The sequence below is a fragment of the Spermophilus citellus genome (genome assembly GCF_964194105.1).
Source record: "Spermophilus citellus genome assembly, chromosome: 12".
Taxonomy (NCBI): Eukaryota; Metazoa; Chordata; class Mammalia; order Rodentia; family Sciuridae; genus Spermophilus; species Spermophilus citellus.
Window position 1 is genome coordinate 49496007 of NC_138198.1, and position 17533 is coordinate 49513539.

The 17533-nt window shown below is 51.3% G+C and overlaps 2 protein-coding genes across 2 annotated transcripts in view; both read left to right on the plus strand.

Annotated features, from left to right (window-relative positions):
* The window catches only part of LOC308631467 (protein patched homolog 1-like), a gene marked incomplete at its 3' end in the record, with an annotated part of 30528 nt that extends 30022 nt beyond the window's left edge, over positions 1 to 506 (plus strand). Inside the window, exon 7 of the mRNA XM_081262708.1 lies at positions 418 to 506. Coding sequence (XP_081118834.1) covers positions 418 to 489 — 72 coding nt within the window. The remainder of the gene's footprint in view (positions 1 to 417) is intronic.
* Positions 507 to 985: 479 nt separating this feature from the next.
* LOC308631629 (protein patched homolog 1-like) lies at positions 986 to 17357 on the plus strand (the record flags this gene model as incomplete). The annotated part of the gene is made up of 10 exons (XM_081263008.1): positions 986 to 997; positions 1249 to 1380; positions 1777 to 1932; positions 2577 to 2675; positions 3703 to 3828; positions 8687 to 8805; positions 9364 to 9763; positions 10159 to 10468; positions 14954 to 15096; positions 17166 to 17357. 10 exons carry the CDS (start codon positions 986 to 988, stop codon positions 17355 to 17357), a joined length of 1689 nt encoding a protein of 562 aa, XP_081119134.1.
* Positions 17358 to 17533: the final 176 nt, after the last annotated feature.

Sequence of the window (17533 nt, forward strand, 5' to 3'; positions counted from 1 at the left end):
TCCTTCTTGGCTCTGGGCAGTTGAGTGTCAGGTGTGGCGCTGAGATTTCTCCCTTGGGAAAGCCGCCATCTGGGGGGACTTCGCGGTGGAGTGCGTGCGTTGCAGGACCCAGCGGGTCTGGTCAAGCTATCTACTCCTCTCCCCTTCCTGTTGCGTGGAATAGAAACTGAGAAAGGAAATTGCCTATTAATTTAATTTTGGGGTCTATCTGTAAAAGGTTTGTAAGGTTACACCTTTAGTATGGTACATCCATCTATTAAACAAAATCACCAGCCAAGTCCTGTTTGAAGGGAGACGTGTGCTCCTGTGGGAGGGAAGAGCTGCTGGGGGCCAGTGGGGGGCTGCGGCCAGGGGTCACCCCGGGAGACTGCTTCCTGGGGATGCTGATGTGCCTTCCTATTGACTTCCCCTGCTCAGCGCCCACGCCCTGCAGACCATGTTCCAGCTGATGACTCCCAAGCAGATGTACGAACACTTCAAGGGCTATGAGTACGTGTCACACATCAACTGGAACGAGGACAAAGCGGCAGCCATCCTGGAGGCTTGGCAAAGGACTTATGTGGAGGTAAACCCATCTCTGAGTTGGGGGCACACTCCAACGTGGATTAAAATTCTGGGAACTTGATGGGGTGCAAGCTTTCCTTTTCCCTCATAGCAAAAGTCTTAGGGTGTTATCCAAGAGATGCTAATTCTAATCGGGGTACCCCAAAACAAGTTTGGTAACCAGTTGTGAGCTCCTGAGCTCAGCCATAAGTGTTTTTTTAAGTGAACAAGGAGAGGTGTGTGGAAAACATTAGAAGGCACAGGATCTGTCCACAGCTACAGGCCCCTGGGTCAGGTCATGTGACAGGGGCTGGCCTTTGTTTCCCAAGCAGTGACCTCTACTGAGCTGCATGTGACCTTTTAAAAGTGGCCAGCAAATGAAGGGGTGGGGGAGTGCCTGTGAGAATGAGTTGTTCTGGATTAGGGGGAAATGGATAGGGCCATGAGGGACAGAGTAGGGGGCTTTGCCCTGGCGTAAATACAGTGCCCTGAGGGAGTCCAGGGACACCGGCTCACTGTGGCCCCCATTTTCCCTTGATCATTAGCCATGGCACGGGTTGTCCACCCGAATCACAGAACTTTGTGATGTTAAGGTACCAGAAAGAAGTGTAGGGCTAGGGAGATGTGGCCCCCAAGACCTGTGCTGTGGATGCTTGTGGAAGCTTTAATTCCATTTGGGAATTTAGCCTTGTGTTGTGACCACAGGTGGTTCATCAAAGCGTCGCCCAGAATTCCACCCCAAAGGTGCTCTCCTTCACCACCACCACCCTGGATGACATCCTGAAATCCTTTTCTGATGTTAGCGTCATCCATGTGGCCAGTGGCTACTTACTGATGGTAACGATCAGTTGCGGGATGCTGGGGGTGGTGTTGGTTGGGTCAGGTTGTTTTTTGGATTTGGTTTGGTTTTGGATTCATTTGCATCTCCCCGTGACCGCACCTGCTTCTTAACTGCTCTTAACAAACATGTGCCCCGGGAAAGAGAGAGCTCCACTTCGTCACAGTGTGGACAGTGGTTGTGTAAAGCGTCCCCCACCCTGTCCCCCCATTTGCAGTTTTCCTGTCTGGGAGTCCCCCCTCATTTCATGTGGCATCTATAAAGTCACGTTCTTGTTGGGTTTGATGAGTTCTACCTCTGGGTCCGGGTGAGGGGTGGGAAAGCATTAGAATCGCAACCCATTTTTAACGTTTGGCCCTTGTTCTGTGTCCCCCGCCCCGTCCTTCTGCTTGCAGCTTGCCTATGCCTGCTTGACCATGCTGCGCTGGGACTGCTCCAAGTCCCAGGGTGCCGTGGGGCTGGCTGTCGTCCTCCTGGTCGCCCTGTCGGTGGCAGCAGAACTGGGCCTGTGCTCCTTGATCGGGATTTCCTTTAACGCTGCAACAACTCAGGTACTAAAGGAGCCACCTGCCCACTGTCCCCTGATGAGCCCCCCTCCCCAGGCCTGCCCCACACATTCGTGTCACGTAGAGGGTCTTCTGGGCTTTCTGCTGGGATGCCGCTCAAACCAGGGGAGGGCCGTCTGGGAATGGACCACCCGCCACTCAGGGCAGTGGACAGAGCTGGGCCAGGTTGGTCATTAGTAGAGACGCTGTACTGAGGGCAGTTTATGTCACTCATTAGAATCCCAGAGATTCTCCAACCCAGGTGGGAGTTAGAGTCACCCAGGCTTGTGAAAGCCCAGGGTGCAGGGCCCATCCCCAGGGCCTCTGGCTGAGCATTTGCCCGTCTCCTCAGCTCCCAAGGTGCTGTCCAGGGGTCTGGAACCCAGTGCTCCAGAGTTAGATTCCTCCTCATCTATTAACTTTAAGAAATTATTATACCTGGGCCTTAGTATTCAAGAGGTAACGGGAGTTGAAACTGCTCAGTTTTGGGGGTGTAAACTGCTCAGTTTTGGGGGTGTAAACTACTCCGCAGTGAGTTCACCTAAGCTCCCCTCTGGGTACCTTAGGGCACCGGGGACGATGTTGTGAGCAGGGTCAGGGTTCTTCGCATGGCCCACTTCTGATGCCACTCTGCTCTGCTTTCACCACAGGTCTTGCCATTTCTCGCTCTCGGCGTTGGCGTGGACGATGTTTTCCTACTGGCACATGCATTTAGTGAAATGGGACAGAATAAAAGGATCCCCTTTGAGGTAATTGCAAAACGAAGGAAGGAACGAGGGGGACACCCCAGGTCTCTCCTGTTCTTGAGTATTTGTCCTTTAGTTTTTCTCCATGTGGCCTAGTAAATATTCTTGTCCCAGGCAGAGGACATGTTACTAGCTCTAAATAATAAAATCCGCTGGAGGAATCACAAGGACAGATGTGTATTAGCTGTGAGAAGTCCCAGGAGATCCATTTGGGGTGCCTTTGGAAATAAGGGTTTTGGCTTAGCTTATTGTCACTGACAAAAACAACTTCAAGGAGGAAAGCCTTGTTTGGGCTCATGGTTTCAGAGGTCGCAGTCTATGGTTGGCTGGCTCCATGGCTCTGGGCCTGAGGGGAGGCAGAGCATCAAGGATGCCGTGGATCCATGCTGCTCACCTGGTGGCAGCTGGAAAACAGAGACAGAGGGAGGAAAGGAGGAGTGGCCAGAAACACCCTGCCAGGGCCTTGGCCTGCCCGGTGGCCCACTTCCTCCTCCGGGCTGGGCTGCTGCGCCTCCTTGGTGCCATCAGCTGCAAAAGCCCTCAGGGGAGGCAGCTGCTGATGAGGTCATGCCCTCTGGGGCCAGCCACTCCCAGAAGCCCCCCTTCTGAACCCTGCTGCCTTGGGGACCAAGTCTTGACCTGAGCCTGGGGGGCACATTCCAGAGCCAAACCCTAACAGGTGTCCTCGTGTGCCATTTCCTACTAATTGCCATCCCCTCTCCAAAGCCCTTGTTTCTTCTCTGGGATTCTCTGTCCCTTTGCCTCTTCGGTTTTAAATCATTTAAAATGTACACTTAAGTCGCCATTGTGCGGCTTCCAGCTTGGGTGGCGGTATTCGTGAACCACGCCTGACCACCACGCCTGACCACCACACCTGACCGTCGGGTGGTCTCAGTAGAGTTGGGTGGGGCATAAGGCAGCAGTACCCCTCCTGTCCCCAGGCCAGTGTGTCTGCATTGCTCATGGGGTCTGAGCGCCAGGAGGCAGGCGGTGCCCAGTGCAGCTCTGAGCTCTGCTTTGTCATCCTCAGGACAGGACCAGGGAGTGCCTCAAGCGGACGGGCGCCAGCGTGGCCCTCACCTCCATCAGCAACGTCACCGCCTTCTTCATGGCTGCACTCATCCCCATCCCTGCTCTGCGGGCATTCTCCCTCCAGGTGGGTTGCCAGGGCTGTGAGGCCTGGGGCTGCTCAGCGGTGCCCTGGCACTCGGCATCTCCACTGCTATGAGCGTAGCCCGCCAGCACAGGGGGCTCTGGTCGGTGGAATAGGTGCTACTTCTACCTAAACCTTGACACAACCTTCCTGCAAAAGTTGCAGGGCTTCTTCCTTCCCTTCAGCCTTACACCCATTGCCTGTGGCCTCAGGGAGCTGCACTTGAAGTAGACCATGACCCCAGGACCCTAGGACCCCAGGACCCCAGGCAGATTTTAGTGATGTACAAAGACGAGGTTGCTAGACAGTAACTTAAAATCGAATATCAGAAAGCACAGGATGAGGGTATGTTTGCAGTCCCCTGCCTTGGAGGAGTTCCTGCAGCGTATGTCCCTCAGGGGCCCTTGCTCCCCATCTCCCTCTCCTGAGTCTGGCCTCTATATTCTCTCCTGTCCCTTATTCTCTTTTCTTCTGGTCTCTTTTCAGCAAACTCGGGTGCCTCCCATTTTTCTACAGAGCACATCTGCTCTCAGTATTCTGCCCTCCTGTCTCCAACTGAGTCCCTTCACTACCAAAGAGCTAGTGTATGTGGATCACAGGAGGGGAGATCCCTGGATCACACTGGATATCAGTCACAGGTGTTGGCTTCAGGTTACTTGAAAATCACAGGACTCCCAAAAGTGGTCCCGGCAGCAGGTGAAGCAGATGGTTGACCCAGGTAGCCTAGGACTTGGGTACCACAAGATGTCATTGGAGGTTAATCTCAATTTTTAAGGCTCTAGCTGTTTTCGAGGAAAGGGTCAAGGAGCGTTGGCCCGCATCGTGGTGGGCAATTCCCAAAAGGAAGCCACGTTGGGTGTCTCCTGTTCATCTGCTTCTTCATGCAGCTCGCCCAAGCTGTGCGGCTCGCCAGAAGGTCCAGCATGGTGACCAGAGAGAGAAGCTGACAGATGATGAATTCAGTTCTTGCTGAAACTTGGGTCAACACATTGAGCGTTTTCCTGGTCTTCACATGTGTCACGTGAGAACCAGTCAGTACGTGCTTGAATGTCATTTCACTAATGGCTGATGGAGGCCCCAGCCGTGGGTCATCCTGCTGTGTTTGCAATCCGAGGTTCCCCTACCTTCAGGGTCAGATAGAGATGAGAGGAGATCTTGTGCCAGTCACCGTAATGTCAGTCCCAAGAGAATATTGAAAAGGAGCATTTTATTTATTTATTTAGATTGTCTTAAGTATATAGAAACAGTGTGTGAATAAAGGGCTGAAATCGCATCTGAAAGTGGGAGCTGCACACAGGAAGTGACCATATCTGGGTGCTCAGTAGTGAGACAGAGAAGTGAAGGATGCCTGTAAAACCCGGGGTGCAGCTGGAGTTCCAGGGGCCCTCTGCACAGGCATGCATCTGCCCCACACCCACTGGCACCTCGTTCTTGGTCCTCGTTCTTGTTGCATTGAAATTGTCCTGGAGCCTCTGAGCAGTGGGCCCTCTCTCCTCGCTCTCTCCTCCACCCCTCCTGCCTCACTGTCCTTGGGCCTCTCGATTCTCAGCTGCTCACACACCTTCTCTTCTTCTTTCTCCTCTCTCGTTCTCTCCTCTCCTCTCTTAGTACATACGATGGTTCATCAAGGCACACTCTGCTTTGGTGACATCCTGTGGTGTGGTGTTCTGAAAAGCTACCTGAGTCCCCTTGTGAGCAGTAGCCTTTCACAAACCAGTGCGCTGGGTTCTCCCAAGGTAAGCACCTCACGGAGACCAGATGAGTACTGGGGGTCCTGGGCCTCTGTTCTCAGTCACCATATTGGCCTTAGAAAATGGCATCTGGAGCTTCCGAAAGTCCTCTATTAGACCAATGGCTTCCCATGACTCTTCAGCTCATTCCCTCTCTCAAAACTAAGAAATGACGGGGAGGGCAATATAAAAGGAAAAAAAAAAAAAAGAAGAAGAAAGAAAATAAAAATGTGGCAAGATTTTTGCATGGTCATCAGAAATTTTACCCTTGTTCCCTTTCAAATGCATTGACATTCAGAATTGACCCTGATGTGGCTTCTCTTTCCTTAAGATGCCTGTAGTAAGCTGTGACTCTGGGTATTTGTGTTTTGTGTCTGCAGCATGCTATAGGTTAACAGGAGACCCAAAGAGGGTCTGTCCAATAATAAATCCACATGACCTTTGGATTTTGTAGCATGAGCAAAACAGATTTTCCCCACCTGGAGAAATTGTCATATGCCTCCTTGATCCCTCCTTCCAGATGCCACCACTGTGGCAGAAAGCTTTGGCCCCATCTGCAGTTCTTTGGGACCAATGTCCTCCCCAGGTCTGTGCTGTCATCCAGTGGTTTGGGGTCTTCAGTGAATCCTTCCAGATGAGAAGCCCTGCTTGTTGCAGTGGTACAAGGATTTAGACAGGTACCCTACAGGTGACTCAGCAAGGTCACAGTAGATGCTCTGGGATTAGGGACATTTTCTTTAAGCACAGTGGTTGGACAGTGCAAGATCATTGCCATCCATGGTTCTGATTCTCTCAGAATTTCTCAAAGGCCCTTCTGCCTCTGCATTTAGCCTTCTCTTCCCAAGGAATCCTTGCTGTTCACATCTGCTATTTTAGTGCACTTCTGGGGACATTGAAGTTCTGCTGTTTTCTTTGCAGAATCTCTCTCTCCCTACGTGTGTAATATTCCATTAAAAAAAAATGAGTCCGATGAGATTTGGCTTTGGGGTTCTTCTTTCACCCCTCCATTTCCACCTCAGGAGACAGAGCAAGTGCCTGTTGGATTTCTCTGGCTGATGAGGATCGGCACTCCCCGGCCACCACGCACGGCCTCACTGTTCTGCTCTGGTTTGTGCCTGGGCTGCATGTGTTGGCTTGGGTGGCTCTGCCCACCAGAGGCTCTTTCCTCATCCTGGGGACTTTGGCCCAAAGTGAGGTGCACAGTTTATTCTCTACATCTCACTCACGAGTTGTAAATGACTGTAGTTTAAAAAGTGGAAAGGATTCAGTCCCCAGGATGTCTTCCTGGAAATCATCCTCGGTGTCCCACCTGCTTGCCTAGCATTCCCTGTTTAATGGGTCAGGGGTCCAACCCAGTCCGAGTTCACCCTCTCAGCAACCAGTCTGGGGAGTAAGAACTCCCCATTCTCAGCTGGGCTGAGGGCTTTGCGTCGAGGCTGCATGTGAATCCAGTTCACTGGGAAATGTCAGGCCGATGGGCTCTTCTGCAGTTTGGGTGATGGTTTCTGTCAGTAGCAATAAGAGTGTCCACCTCCTGGTTGCTGTGGGAATTGAATCATGTAGTAGTTGCCAGTCTCCCATTCCTTCTCCTTGTGGTCCTGAGTGCCTGGACCCAGGAGGACTCTCCCGGTCCTATCTCCTCTACATGGAGCATATAGGCCTTCCCTGCTCCTGCCTGAGCCCTGCAGAACCATATCCTAGGAGGCCTTCCTTGACAGACAGCTCTCCCCACCCCACCCCCGTACTCTCCCTCTGAGCTCCTCTGGAACCTGGGTGGTATCTGCTTTTATCATATAATGTACACATTATATGCATCCGCCCAGATTGTAATTTGTAGCTGACTGTCTCTGAGCAGTCGTAGAGATCTTTGCATCTCCACCACCCAGCACAGTACTAAAGTTTAAACAGAAAAGTGTCTGTTTATTAGCTGACCTCCCTGGTCATGATAGTGAGGTGCTGCTTCGTGTAGGCCTGCCTATCAAGTCCATAACATGCCTTGCATACGTTAGACTGGTAAGGTAACATGCTCCGTGATTTTTAATCGATGAGGAATTTTCAAGATAGAACCTCTTCAGTAATCTTCAGATGTGGCGCCTGGCTGCTTACGGTTTCCTAGACTTGATGGGGATTCATTGCTGAAAGGCAGGGCTCAGGGCTCCTCCTTCACCTGGAGCCCACATTCACAATTCCTTTCAAAGGCCTCTTGCGAGGTCCCCCTTGATTTGTTTGGTACCAGTTATAGCCACACTTTCTTCCCTCTGTCTGAGCTGTTTACCTAGTTTGAAAAGGTCTCCTTTAGAGACCTACTAGTTTTTTAATTTTTAAGCAAATTTCTGATGATTTCCTGGCTACTTAGCATTCCAGGTCCATTTTTCTTTTCTGCCTCTTCCCCTGGTTTCTGAAGGGGACTGTCCTCCATCAACTTTGCCTATTAACAGCCCGGATTTTGTAATTTTTACTAGGTCAGCAGGAGATTTGCCAAAGCTCTGCGGAGTCCAGCCCTGTGTTTATTCTAGGTGACGGTGTGACTTTTGAATCTGTACTTATTTATTCTGTGTAGTATAATCACACACAGGAATGTCCCTCTGTTTCACTCCCTGACCTCCTCTCTCCTCGATCACACACCCCTCAGGCCACTCCTGAGGCTACTTGGAATGTGCCTACTAAAAACCTCAGGGGACATGTGTGAAATTCTGTGTTTTAATGGTGACATTTTTATACACTCAACCTGCTTTATGTACAGATTCCAAAGTGTAAAATCGGGGCTGCGTGAACTCTTGGAAACGCCTGCAAGGGAAATAACGTCTCTCTGTTTTGAAATAAAGCGTCTCAAGGACGTTCTCGGTTCTACCTTTGGTGTGGTCGGGGTTCCAGAAAGACCGGAGTGGTGGTCTGTTTAGTCCCACGTTATACCTTCTGGGGTCGTGGAGTTATTGGAGGTAGAAAGGGTCTGCAGGAGGGGACCTCTTGTACCCACATGGTCTCTTGATGACGGAGACGAGAAAAGTGGCAAGAAACTCCACCATCTCCCCCACTTTCCACGGCAGCGGATGTTATTGAAGCATCTTATTTCAGAGGGATGCTCTGGCCGGCCGGGGTGGCGTGTGGGTGACCGGGTCCCTCTCTCCTAGGCTGCGGTGGTGGTGGTATTCAACTTTGCCATGGTGCTGCTCATCTTCCCTGCCATCCTCAGCATGGACTTGTATCGGCGCGAGGACAGGAGATTGGATATTTTCTGCTGTTTTACAAGGTACATTTTCAGGCTGCTGTGGCCCTTCTTGGTGGGGTCCAGAGGGGCGCTGTTGAGGGAACCCCTCCAGTCTCCTAAGGGAACATGGTTGTTAGCAGGATTTGGACTTGGCGGGGGGCAGAGGTAGGGCCAGATGGACCCTGGATGCTTGCCTGGGAGGGCATCCCAGCCCCAAGGCTTCTCCCTCCCTCAACAGAATGTTCTCAAAACCCCTGGGGTTCTGGTGGCTGTGACCCACATTTGCTGAAGGGTGGGAGTGTCTCATAGCTCTCTGGGTTAGAGCAGAGCAAGGTTGAAACACACCCACCTAGAAAAACCATGGGGTGTTGGGGAATGCCAGAAGGGGTGCATCGTCACATGAACCGTATTTAGGATCAGCCATTCATTTGGCCTCCATGGACTCCATCAGGCCCACATCCAAGTTGGTCACATGACATTGCAGGAGTCCAAAATCTCAGCTCTTTGAATGGGTGGCATCCGTCATCAGGGAAAACGAGTGCAGCCTTTCTCTGTCACCACGTCACCGCGTAACCTGCAACGCATTTGCCCTTCCTTCAGCCCCTGTGTCAGCAGAGTGATTCAGGTCGAACCCCAGGCCTACACGGAGCCTCGTGGGAACGCCCGCTACAGCCCCCCGCCCCCCTACAGCAGCCACAGCTTCGCCCACGAGACGCACATCACCATGCAGTCCACCGTGCAGCTGCGCACGGAGTACGACCCCCACACGCACGCCTACTACACCGCCGAGCCGCGCTCCGAGATCTCCGTGCAGCCTGTCACCGTCACCCAGGACACCCTCAGCTGCCAGAGCCCCGAGAGCGCCAGCTCCACCAGGGACCTTCTCTCCCAGTTCTCCGACTCCAGCCTCCACTGCCTGGAGCACCCCTGTACCAAATGGACACTCTCATCTTTCGCAGAGAAGCACTATGCGCCTTTCCTCCTGAAACCCAAAGCCAAGGTAATCTACTGCCACGTCACATTCTCCCTTCCCTCAGCGTGGAAGGGAGGCAGCTCCTTGGGGTTCATCAGAGTGCTTCTGCTTTTCTTATTTGGCCATGTTGATGTCAGTGGAGTCGATTCCACAGAGCTTGAGGCCCTGAGCTCACCTTCTGTAGAGTGAAGCCCTTTTAGCCAGTGTTCCCGTGAGTGTAGATTGATTCCTTAACGCTGTCATCATTTTTATTCTTCATGAGGTTATTTAGGAATGTGCTGCCTAGGATTTTATGTTTCCCCCTCTGGGAGAATAAGTGCTCCATGCCCCAGCGGGGCCATAGGACGGGACAGGCCCTCCGAGCTTGTCCTGCAGAGCCCGCAGGGTCCCTCCAGGCTGATCCCCTGCCTCTTGTCTTGCAGGTCGTGGTGATCTTCCTCTTCCTGGGCTTGCTGGGGGTCAGCCTTTACGGGACCACCCGAGTGAGAGACGGGCTGGACCTTACCGACATTGTCCCTCGGGAAACCAGGGAGTATGACTTCATCGCCGCGCAGTTCAAGTATTTTTCTTTCTACAACATGTATATCGTCACGCAGAAGGCCGACTACCCGCACGTCCAGCACCTGCTGTATGACCTCCACAGGAGCTTCAGCGACGTCAAGTACGTCATGCTGGAGGAGGACAAGCAGCTCCCCAAGATGTGGCTGCACCACTTCAGAGACTGGCTGCAAGGTGAGCACACGGGGCCGTGCTCCTCCACCAGCCGCCTGCTCCCCTGGACGGTTCTCCTCTGTCCCTTGGTTCAGGCCGTAGATCGCAACACAGCGCTGACATTATGTTCCATCAACTTCAAAGCGTTGCTTCGAATGCGTAGGTGGCCTGCTCCTGCACCTGCCTCCCCCCACGGGCTTTGACCTGTCAAACAAGGCAGATGACCCAAGCGGGTGGCGCAGAAACTTCTGTAAGAATTTACGAGTCCAGGTTTAGCAGAAGGGAAAGCACGTGGTACAATATGGAGCCCCATGGCTTTCGTGGCTGTCTCTTGGGTTGGTGGCTAGTTTGGGTACCAAGTAAAATCAAGATTCCATCTTTTGATCATCTTTAAAAAACTGTTTTTAATGGACTTAATTTTTTGAGCAGTTTTGAGTGTTCAGCAAACTCAGTGGAAGGCACAGTTTCTCACGTCCCTCCTTCCCCAACACACACTGCCTCCACCAGAGCAGTGCATCTGTTATAGTTGATGGGCCTGCGTGACAGCACCGTCACTCACAGTCCTTAGCTGGTATTCAGGTCCATTTTGACCGTCTTCTGATTTGGCAAACGAAGTCAATTTATTAATGCACAATCACATTTCATACTATTTCATAAATAATCAAATCCTTTAAAATGCCTTTCTTGGCTTCTTACCTTGCTCTCAGAAACATTTCTAGGAAATATTAGTCAACTAGAGGGGAAAAAAATTGTCTAAATTTGTTCCTGCTAACTGACTGAATATAAATGTACTCAGTGATTCCAAGAACATCTGTTCATTTATTCTGTGTTGACACATTGCAATGTGAAGTAGAGAATCAGCATCATTATCCATACAATTCAAGCAAAAATGCTTTTACTGGAATACCCAAATAATTATAGCCCCAACATTTTTTGGCTTAGATTATCCAAATGATTGTCTTAATTTCCCACTTAATTAGGCTTGTTTAAACACAGATTTAAGTGTCCTTTTGGGTCTTATGTAAAGATTAGACAGCAGTTTCCCTGAGTGTTGCACAAGATGGGAAACAGCTTGAATTTGATTGAACTTGAACTTGATGGAAATTGGTTTGGTACAGTTTCTGGCCTTAACTTGTGTTACTAGAATTTCGTTCATACATTGATACCAGATTTGACTTTTGTTGTGGAGGGGGGTGAAGAGACCACCGTGGCATGATGATCACTTCTTAGCGCGCACATGGGATGAACTTTAATTTGTTCCAAGTCTTATTTTTTAATTATTATTATTTTTTTAACATTGAGTCCTGAAAGCGATGGTTTTCGGGCAGTGAGTGAGAAGAGAACCAGGCAGTTGAAATTCCCTGCTCTTCATTTTTTCCCCTCATCAACCAAAGACATGCAAATACGTTGCCACAAATGACAAAAGACATCTGCTGTGTGCTGCCAGGCTCTGGACAGAGGAAGGTGTCCCAGGGTCCTCCACCATGGCTTCGGGGCTCACTGTGGTGTGCTAGGCCCTGCTAGTCGCTGGGCAGCACAGAGGCTGGCCCTCCACCTCAGGACTGCAGGTGATCTCGTTACTTCCATCCTGTGAGAGACCTAACGCTTTCCAACTTGGAATCCTTTTTCTTGAAGGTACATGTGAATCATGTTTTGGTTGCTGGGTGGACAGCTCCCAGCTAGGCCTGGTGAGATCTATTCATGGTCACAGTTAGGGTCTCAGCCACCCTGGAACTCTGTCTGACCCTCCTGAGGCCCAGCAGCAAAATGACCAGAGCCTGAGTCCATTGGCTGCTGAGATGATTTGAGGACCTGTTGAGAGGCTGATTGGGGTCTTTGAACATTCCCTTCCCAAAAGCTTTGAGTCAGTTTTCCTTATGAACATTTTTGTGTAGTTTTTAAGTGATGGGAGGGCGCCGCCTTGGATTTTTTATGGAATTGCCAATCAAACCATATCACTCATTAGTCTCTATCAACATTCCAATAGTTCTTTGATTTTACTCCTAAAAATACAAAATGGCCCATGTGGAAATCATCTCTCGTGTCATAATACACGTGTAAGTGGTGTGGAATTGGAGATAAAAACCAAATTGCATTTGTTTTCATTCCACAAGTGAAGTTTAGGTTAATGATTTAAGGTCCCATATATTGAACTTTATACTAGAAAATATTTTTGAGCCAGGCATGTTACACCATGCCTGTAATCCCAGTGGCTCAGGAGGCTGAGGCAGGAGGATGGTGAGTTCAAAGCCAGCCTCAGCAAAAGCGAGGCGATAAGCAACTTAGTGAGACCTTGTCTCTAAATAAAATACAAAATAGGGCTGGGGATGTGGCTCAGTGGTCAAGTGCCCCTGAGTTCAATCCCTGGTACCAAAAGAAAAAAGAAAAAGAAAATATCAAACTAATCATGAAAGGAGTTAACAGTGCTGTACAGTTGCTGACCTCTTGTCCCTTAGAACCTCCAGTCTACTGATGAGCACAGCACCCCAGGGATCCACACTGTGGAAACAAGTTGAGCTAACTGGCCAGCAGGGTTGACCTCCCCAGATCTGTGTTTCTTCTTGGTTTTGCTCTAAGGGACCTCAAAAGACTATGTAAATATATCTAACAAATGTGCTCCCAGTTTTTGGGTCCTGCCTTTCCAAATTCCCCACCAGATGCCATTGGTACTGGAGTTGGCTCTGCCCATCTCGGCCAGACGCGCCTTCACCAGACACTTCTGGGCACCACTGTGTGTTCAGGGTAGTTTCTGCCCTGAGTGGATCAAGCTGACTCCCTCAGGGTCAAAGAATAGCTCTGGCACTTTCTCCCTATTGGCTCTTATGGGGTTTTCCACCTTTCCAAGCCTCAGTTTCCTTATCTATAAAGTGGGGATGATGAAACCCAGGGAGGTCACTGGACTTGAACAGGGAGGAGCGATGGTGTAGAACACCTGGGGTGGCCCAGGTTCCCAGGAGTCACAGGTCAACAGGGACAGGGTTAAATGCCACCCAAGTCAGGAAGGGATGAAAATCCTACTGTGGCCCAGCAAACAGACCCTGCCTATTTGGGGTAGGGTGTCAAGCGGTTGGGGAGAGGGGAGCAGTTGTTTTTCCTCTCCTGTTTATTTTTTCAAAAATAAAACCTCTAGGTCATAAAATGACATCTGTTCAGTACCACTTGCGTGCACACCTCCCTGTGAGAGACGGTCTGTCTGGAGGTGGGGAGCGTGGCCATCCCCTCCCGGTGGTCTGTCCTGCCTGCATCCTCTACGCCCACCCCATTATAACAGGGCCTCCTTTCCCTGTGGAGCCCCTATCCTCATCCCCAAATTGTTCAAATAAAAACAGTGCATAGAGCAGGTCAGGAAGAGGGTTTGGTTTTTAAAAACAGAGGAAAAGGAATCTATAAACCATGCCCCCCCCAACTTCAAACCCCAAGAGCACAACCATTCCTAGCACTCACATAACCAGATTTTTTGGGGGGGTCTTTGAAGCCACCCAAGGCGTGTCCTGAAATGAAGTAAACCCTCTGCCTGCTCCCCATCTCTGCCTAACCCATACACCAGGGCTCGTTCAAAAGGTTTCCTGGGGCCTGGCTCTACTTGGGAGGTCATTGGGGAGAGCTTGTATGCCAGCCAATGCTCAGACCCTAAGGCCAGGTCACTAGGGCCCTGTTTTCTCTTCCAACATGCTTATCTCTTTACAGCTGTAGCCAGACCGTCAGGTCTGTAATGATGGTTTTGATTATGGAGGCCAAGCCCAGCTGTGTGTGGTGGGCTGCTGGGCTCACCCATCCCCCCAAGCCCTGAGAGCGCTCTCCTTCCCCCTCCCCTCGGGCTTGCGGTTTGTCATCTGTTCTCACAGAGCCTCCTTGTGCTGGCCTGTGGCTTCCTGTTCTCCATCTGATCCAAATTCACCCTGTGAGGTATTTCCCTGTGTGCAGGAGACCCCTCCCTTCCCCGTCCCCCACACCCCCTGCGAAGGAAGGGTGGCAGAGAGGAAGAGCGTTGGGGAGGGAATAGGTGTTGGCTGCGATCTTTACACAACCTGGCAGCGGATCCCACAGCTTGTATTAGCTCCACAAGTCGAACAGATGGATCGAATTGACAGTCCTGTCCACTCACCCTGGGCTCCAGGAGCCGCTGAGTTGCTGTTTGAGGCTGGGACTTGCATGTGTTTCTGCCCCTCTGCGTAGAATTTCTGGTGGCATTGAAGAACCCTGGCTCACTTCCAGCTAATGAGCCCCGTGTCTTTCTCTCCTCTCTTGCTTTCTGGGATAGTCACCGGGGAGAAGAAGCAGAGTTTTGTTTTTCTAAAGGTACAACGTGTGTTTTCTGCCCCCCTTCTGACCAATGAATGAGCTAAGCTACCTGCAGTCCATTCATGAACACCCAGTAGTCTGAGCGGAAGTAGAAGGCAGACTGTGGAGTCCCCCGTCCTGCTGGCTGTCCTTGGCCCACCCCCTTGGGACCAGGGGGCTTCTGGCTAAGAGTTGTAATGCATTCCACACATTGGCCTTTTCTAGGACTTCAGGATGCATTCGACAGTGACTGGGAAACTGGGAAAATCATGCCAAACAATTACAAAAACGGATCCAACGATGGGGTCCTGGCCTATAAGCTCCTCGTGCAGACCGGCAGCCGCGATAAGCCCGTGGACGTCAGTCAGGTACTTCGGCCCTCGGGGCCTCCCAGGGAGTCTCTGCAGGCATGGCTCAGTGGAGCTCTGGGGCAGCTGCCAGAGGGAAGATGGATTGGTAGTCCCTGGTCCCAGCCTGTGCCCTCTGGGGACCTGAGGCATAAGGACTGGCAGGAAGCATCTCGAGTGGGCTCTGATTCTTACCTCATCCCACCAGCTCAATGTGTGGCCTCAGGCAGGTCAGGGAATCTCATTTTCCTCCTCCGTCAGGTGGGGACAGGTGTTGACCCCCAGCACAGTTATAATTGGCAAAATAAAGAGCAGGAGACAGTGCAGGTTAGAAGTGCTGGGTCACGTGTCCCTCCCCCTTCTAGTACCTGTGACCACGGGGGTCTTGATGGTATTCAGACCTGGACAGATGGGTTTGTTGGGTAGCAGTCATTGCAATGAGCAGAATTCGGGTTGGCTGGATGGCTTAGAGGATTGGAGAGGTTGCTGGAAGGACTGGAGGATTTCGACCTCATTCATTCGGGTCACCCGGACCCACGCCCTTGGACACTGAGCACAGACGCATGGCGGTCTCCAGAGGGCAATTCCTCAGGATCCGCGTGGACTTGCCATTGTGGTTGCTGCCCGCCCCTCATGTGAGCTGCTGCTCCTCCCAGTGCATTTGCATCCTCTCGGTGACTCTTGGGTCCCAGCACATCCCTTCTGACTCCTCAGGCATGCACCGAAGTGTGTCCAGGTGGGTCAGGACCACTCCTGCCATCCACAGAGCCTCTTCCCTCTTCTCTTTGGAGTTTGCTGGCTTCACCTTCAGGCAGAAATCGTCATGCTAATGATCTTAGCAGCTCTGTTTATTGTCTCTCCTTTTCTACTGGCATGAAAGGTGACAGATTTACAAAGTACATTGTTCCGAGTTATTATGGAGTGTGAAAGTCGGCGCTCTAGAGCAGCGTGCAGCGAGCTGTCAGGCTTGACAAGGGTGTGGGCAGAGGAGCCTGCCCGAGGGACAATATCAGGGACGTGCCCAGGAAGCTGGGGAGGAGCTAGGGACCGAGACACCGAGACACTGTGGGACAAATGTGGCAGGGCCAGGCCTCCAGATATCACTTCCTCTGCCTGGGAGGGAGGAAAACATGCCTCAGGCAGGGTGGCCAGGAGCTGTGCTGTGTAATTCCAGAGACGGTTTGAAGACATGCAGTTGTTACGTATCCTGTGGATTAATTGAATCCAGATCCCCGAAGTCTAGTTCTCTCCCTCTGCTCCACACTCTCTCCCTTCCCTCTTTCTCTAGGAACTACTGTCACTGGGGTTTTTTCATTTTGTTAAAAAAGACCAAAAGTATTGGAACGAGGCCTGAAATCTAAAATAAACAGGAAAAAAATTTTTTTTCACTGTGTCTAACACACACACACACACACACACACACACACACACACACACACACACGGGTCTCGCAGCACCTTGACCTGAGCAGAGCCGGCGAGATCCACTGTAGAGGGAGCGACTTGGCTGGGCCCAGGGATCTGGCTCACTTAGGTCTGACCACGTCTCAGAAATAAGATTAGCGAGAAGGCCGAGGCTCTGTGTCAGGTCTTCCACTCCCTGATGACGGGCATTTTTTTGCATACGTGGGTCATAGGAGGCTAGTGTTAGCAAAATTTATACAGATGTTGTTTTATTTTTATAGCTCTCCTCCATTTACTGGGTGGCATTTCCTTCAGTGTTAACAGCAGAGGTTAACTGCACACAGACATGCTTGGGGATCCTTGCCAGGGTTCCCCCCCTTCCCCTCCTATAAATATGTTTCTCCAGATTGTTCATTCCCCGCCTTGGCTGCAGACAGCCTTTTAGCATTCAGATTTAATTGGTTCAGCCGGTTCCTGAGCCATCTGCAGGACCGTGTGTGTTATAAACAACTGAGGATTGCCTTCTCCAATAAGTGGGTTCGGAGTGGGTCCCGTGGGACCCAAACACTTTGTCTCCTTGGGTGCCATGTTCTTTGTTGGAAATGCACTGTGGTGCCCCGTGGGTTTCCGGGCAGGAGCGCGTCCACCCCGCACCCGTCTCTGAAGGCCTGTATTCTTGTCTTGCAGTTGCCCACGCAGCGCCTGGTGGATGCGGACAGCATCATCAACCCCAACGCTTTCTACATCTACCTGACCACGTGGGTCAGCAATGACCCCGTGGCCCACACCGCCTCCCAGGCCAACATCCGGCCTCACCGACCCGAGTGGGTCCACGACAAAGCCGACTACATGCCAGAAACACAGCTGAGAAGTAAGTAGCACGCTGTCCGCGGAGCCTGGGAGCTCACGGAGGTGCCTCGCCCCGTTCCCCAAAGCTCGGCAGCAGCCCCCTCGGTTGACACTACCCAGGGTTCAAAAGTGTAAATAGAACAATATATTTCTTATAGTTTAAAACTCTGGGAGACGGATGAGGATGTGTAATGGGATACAACCCA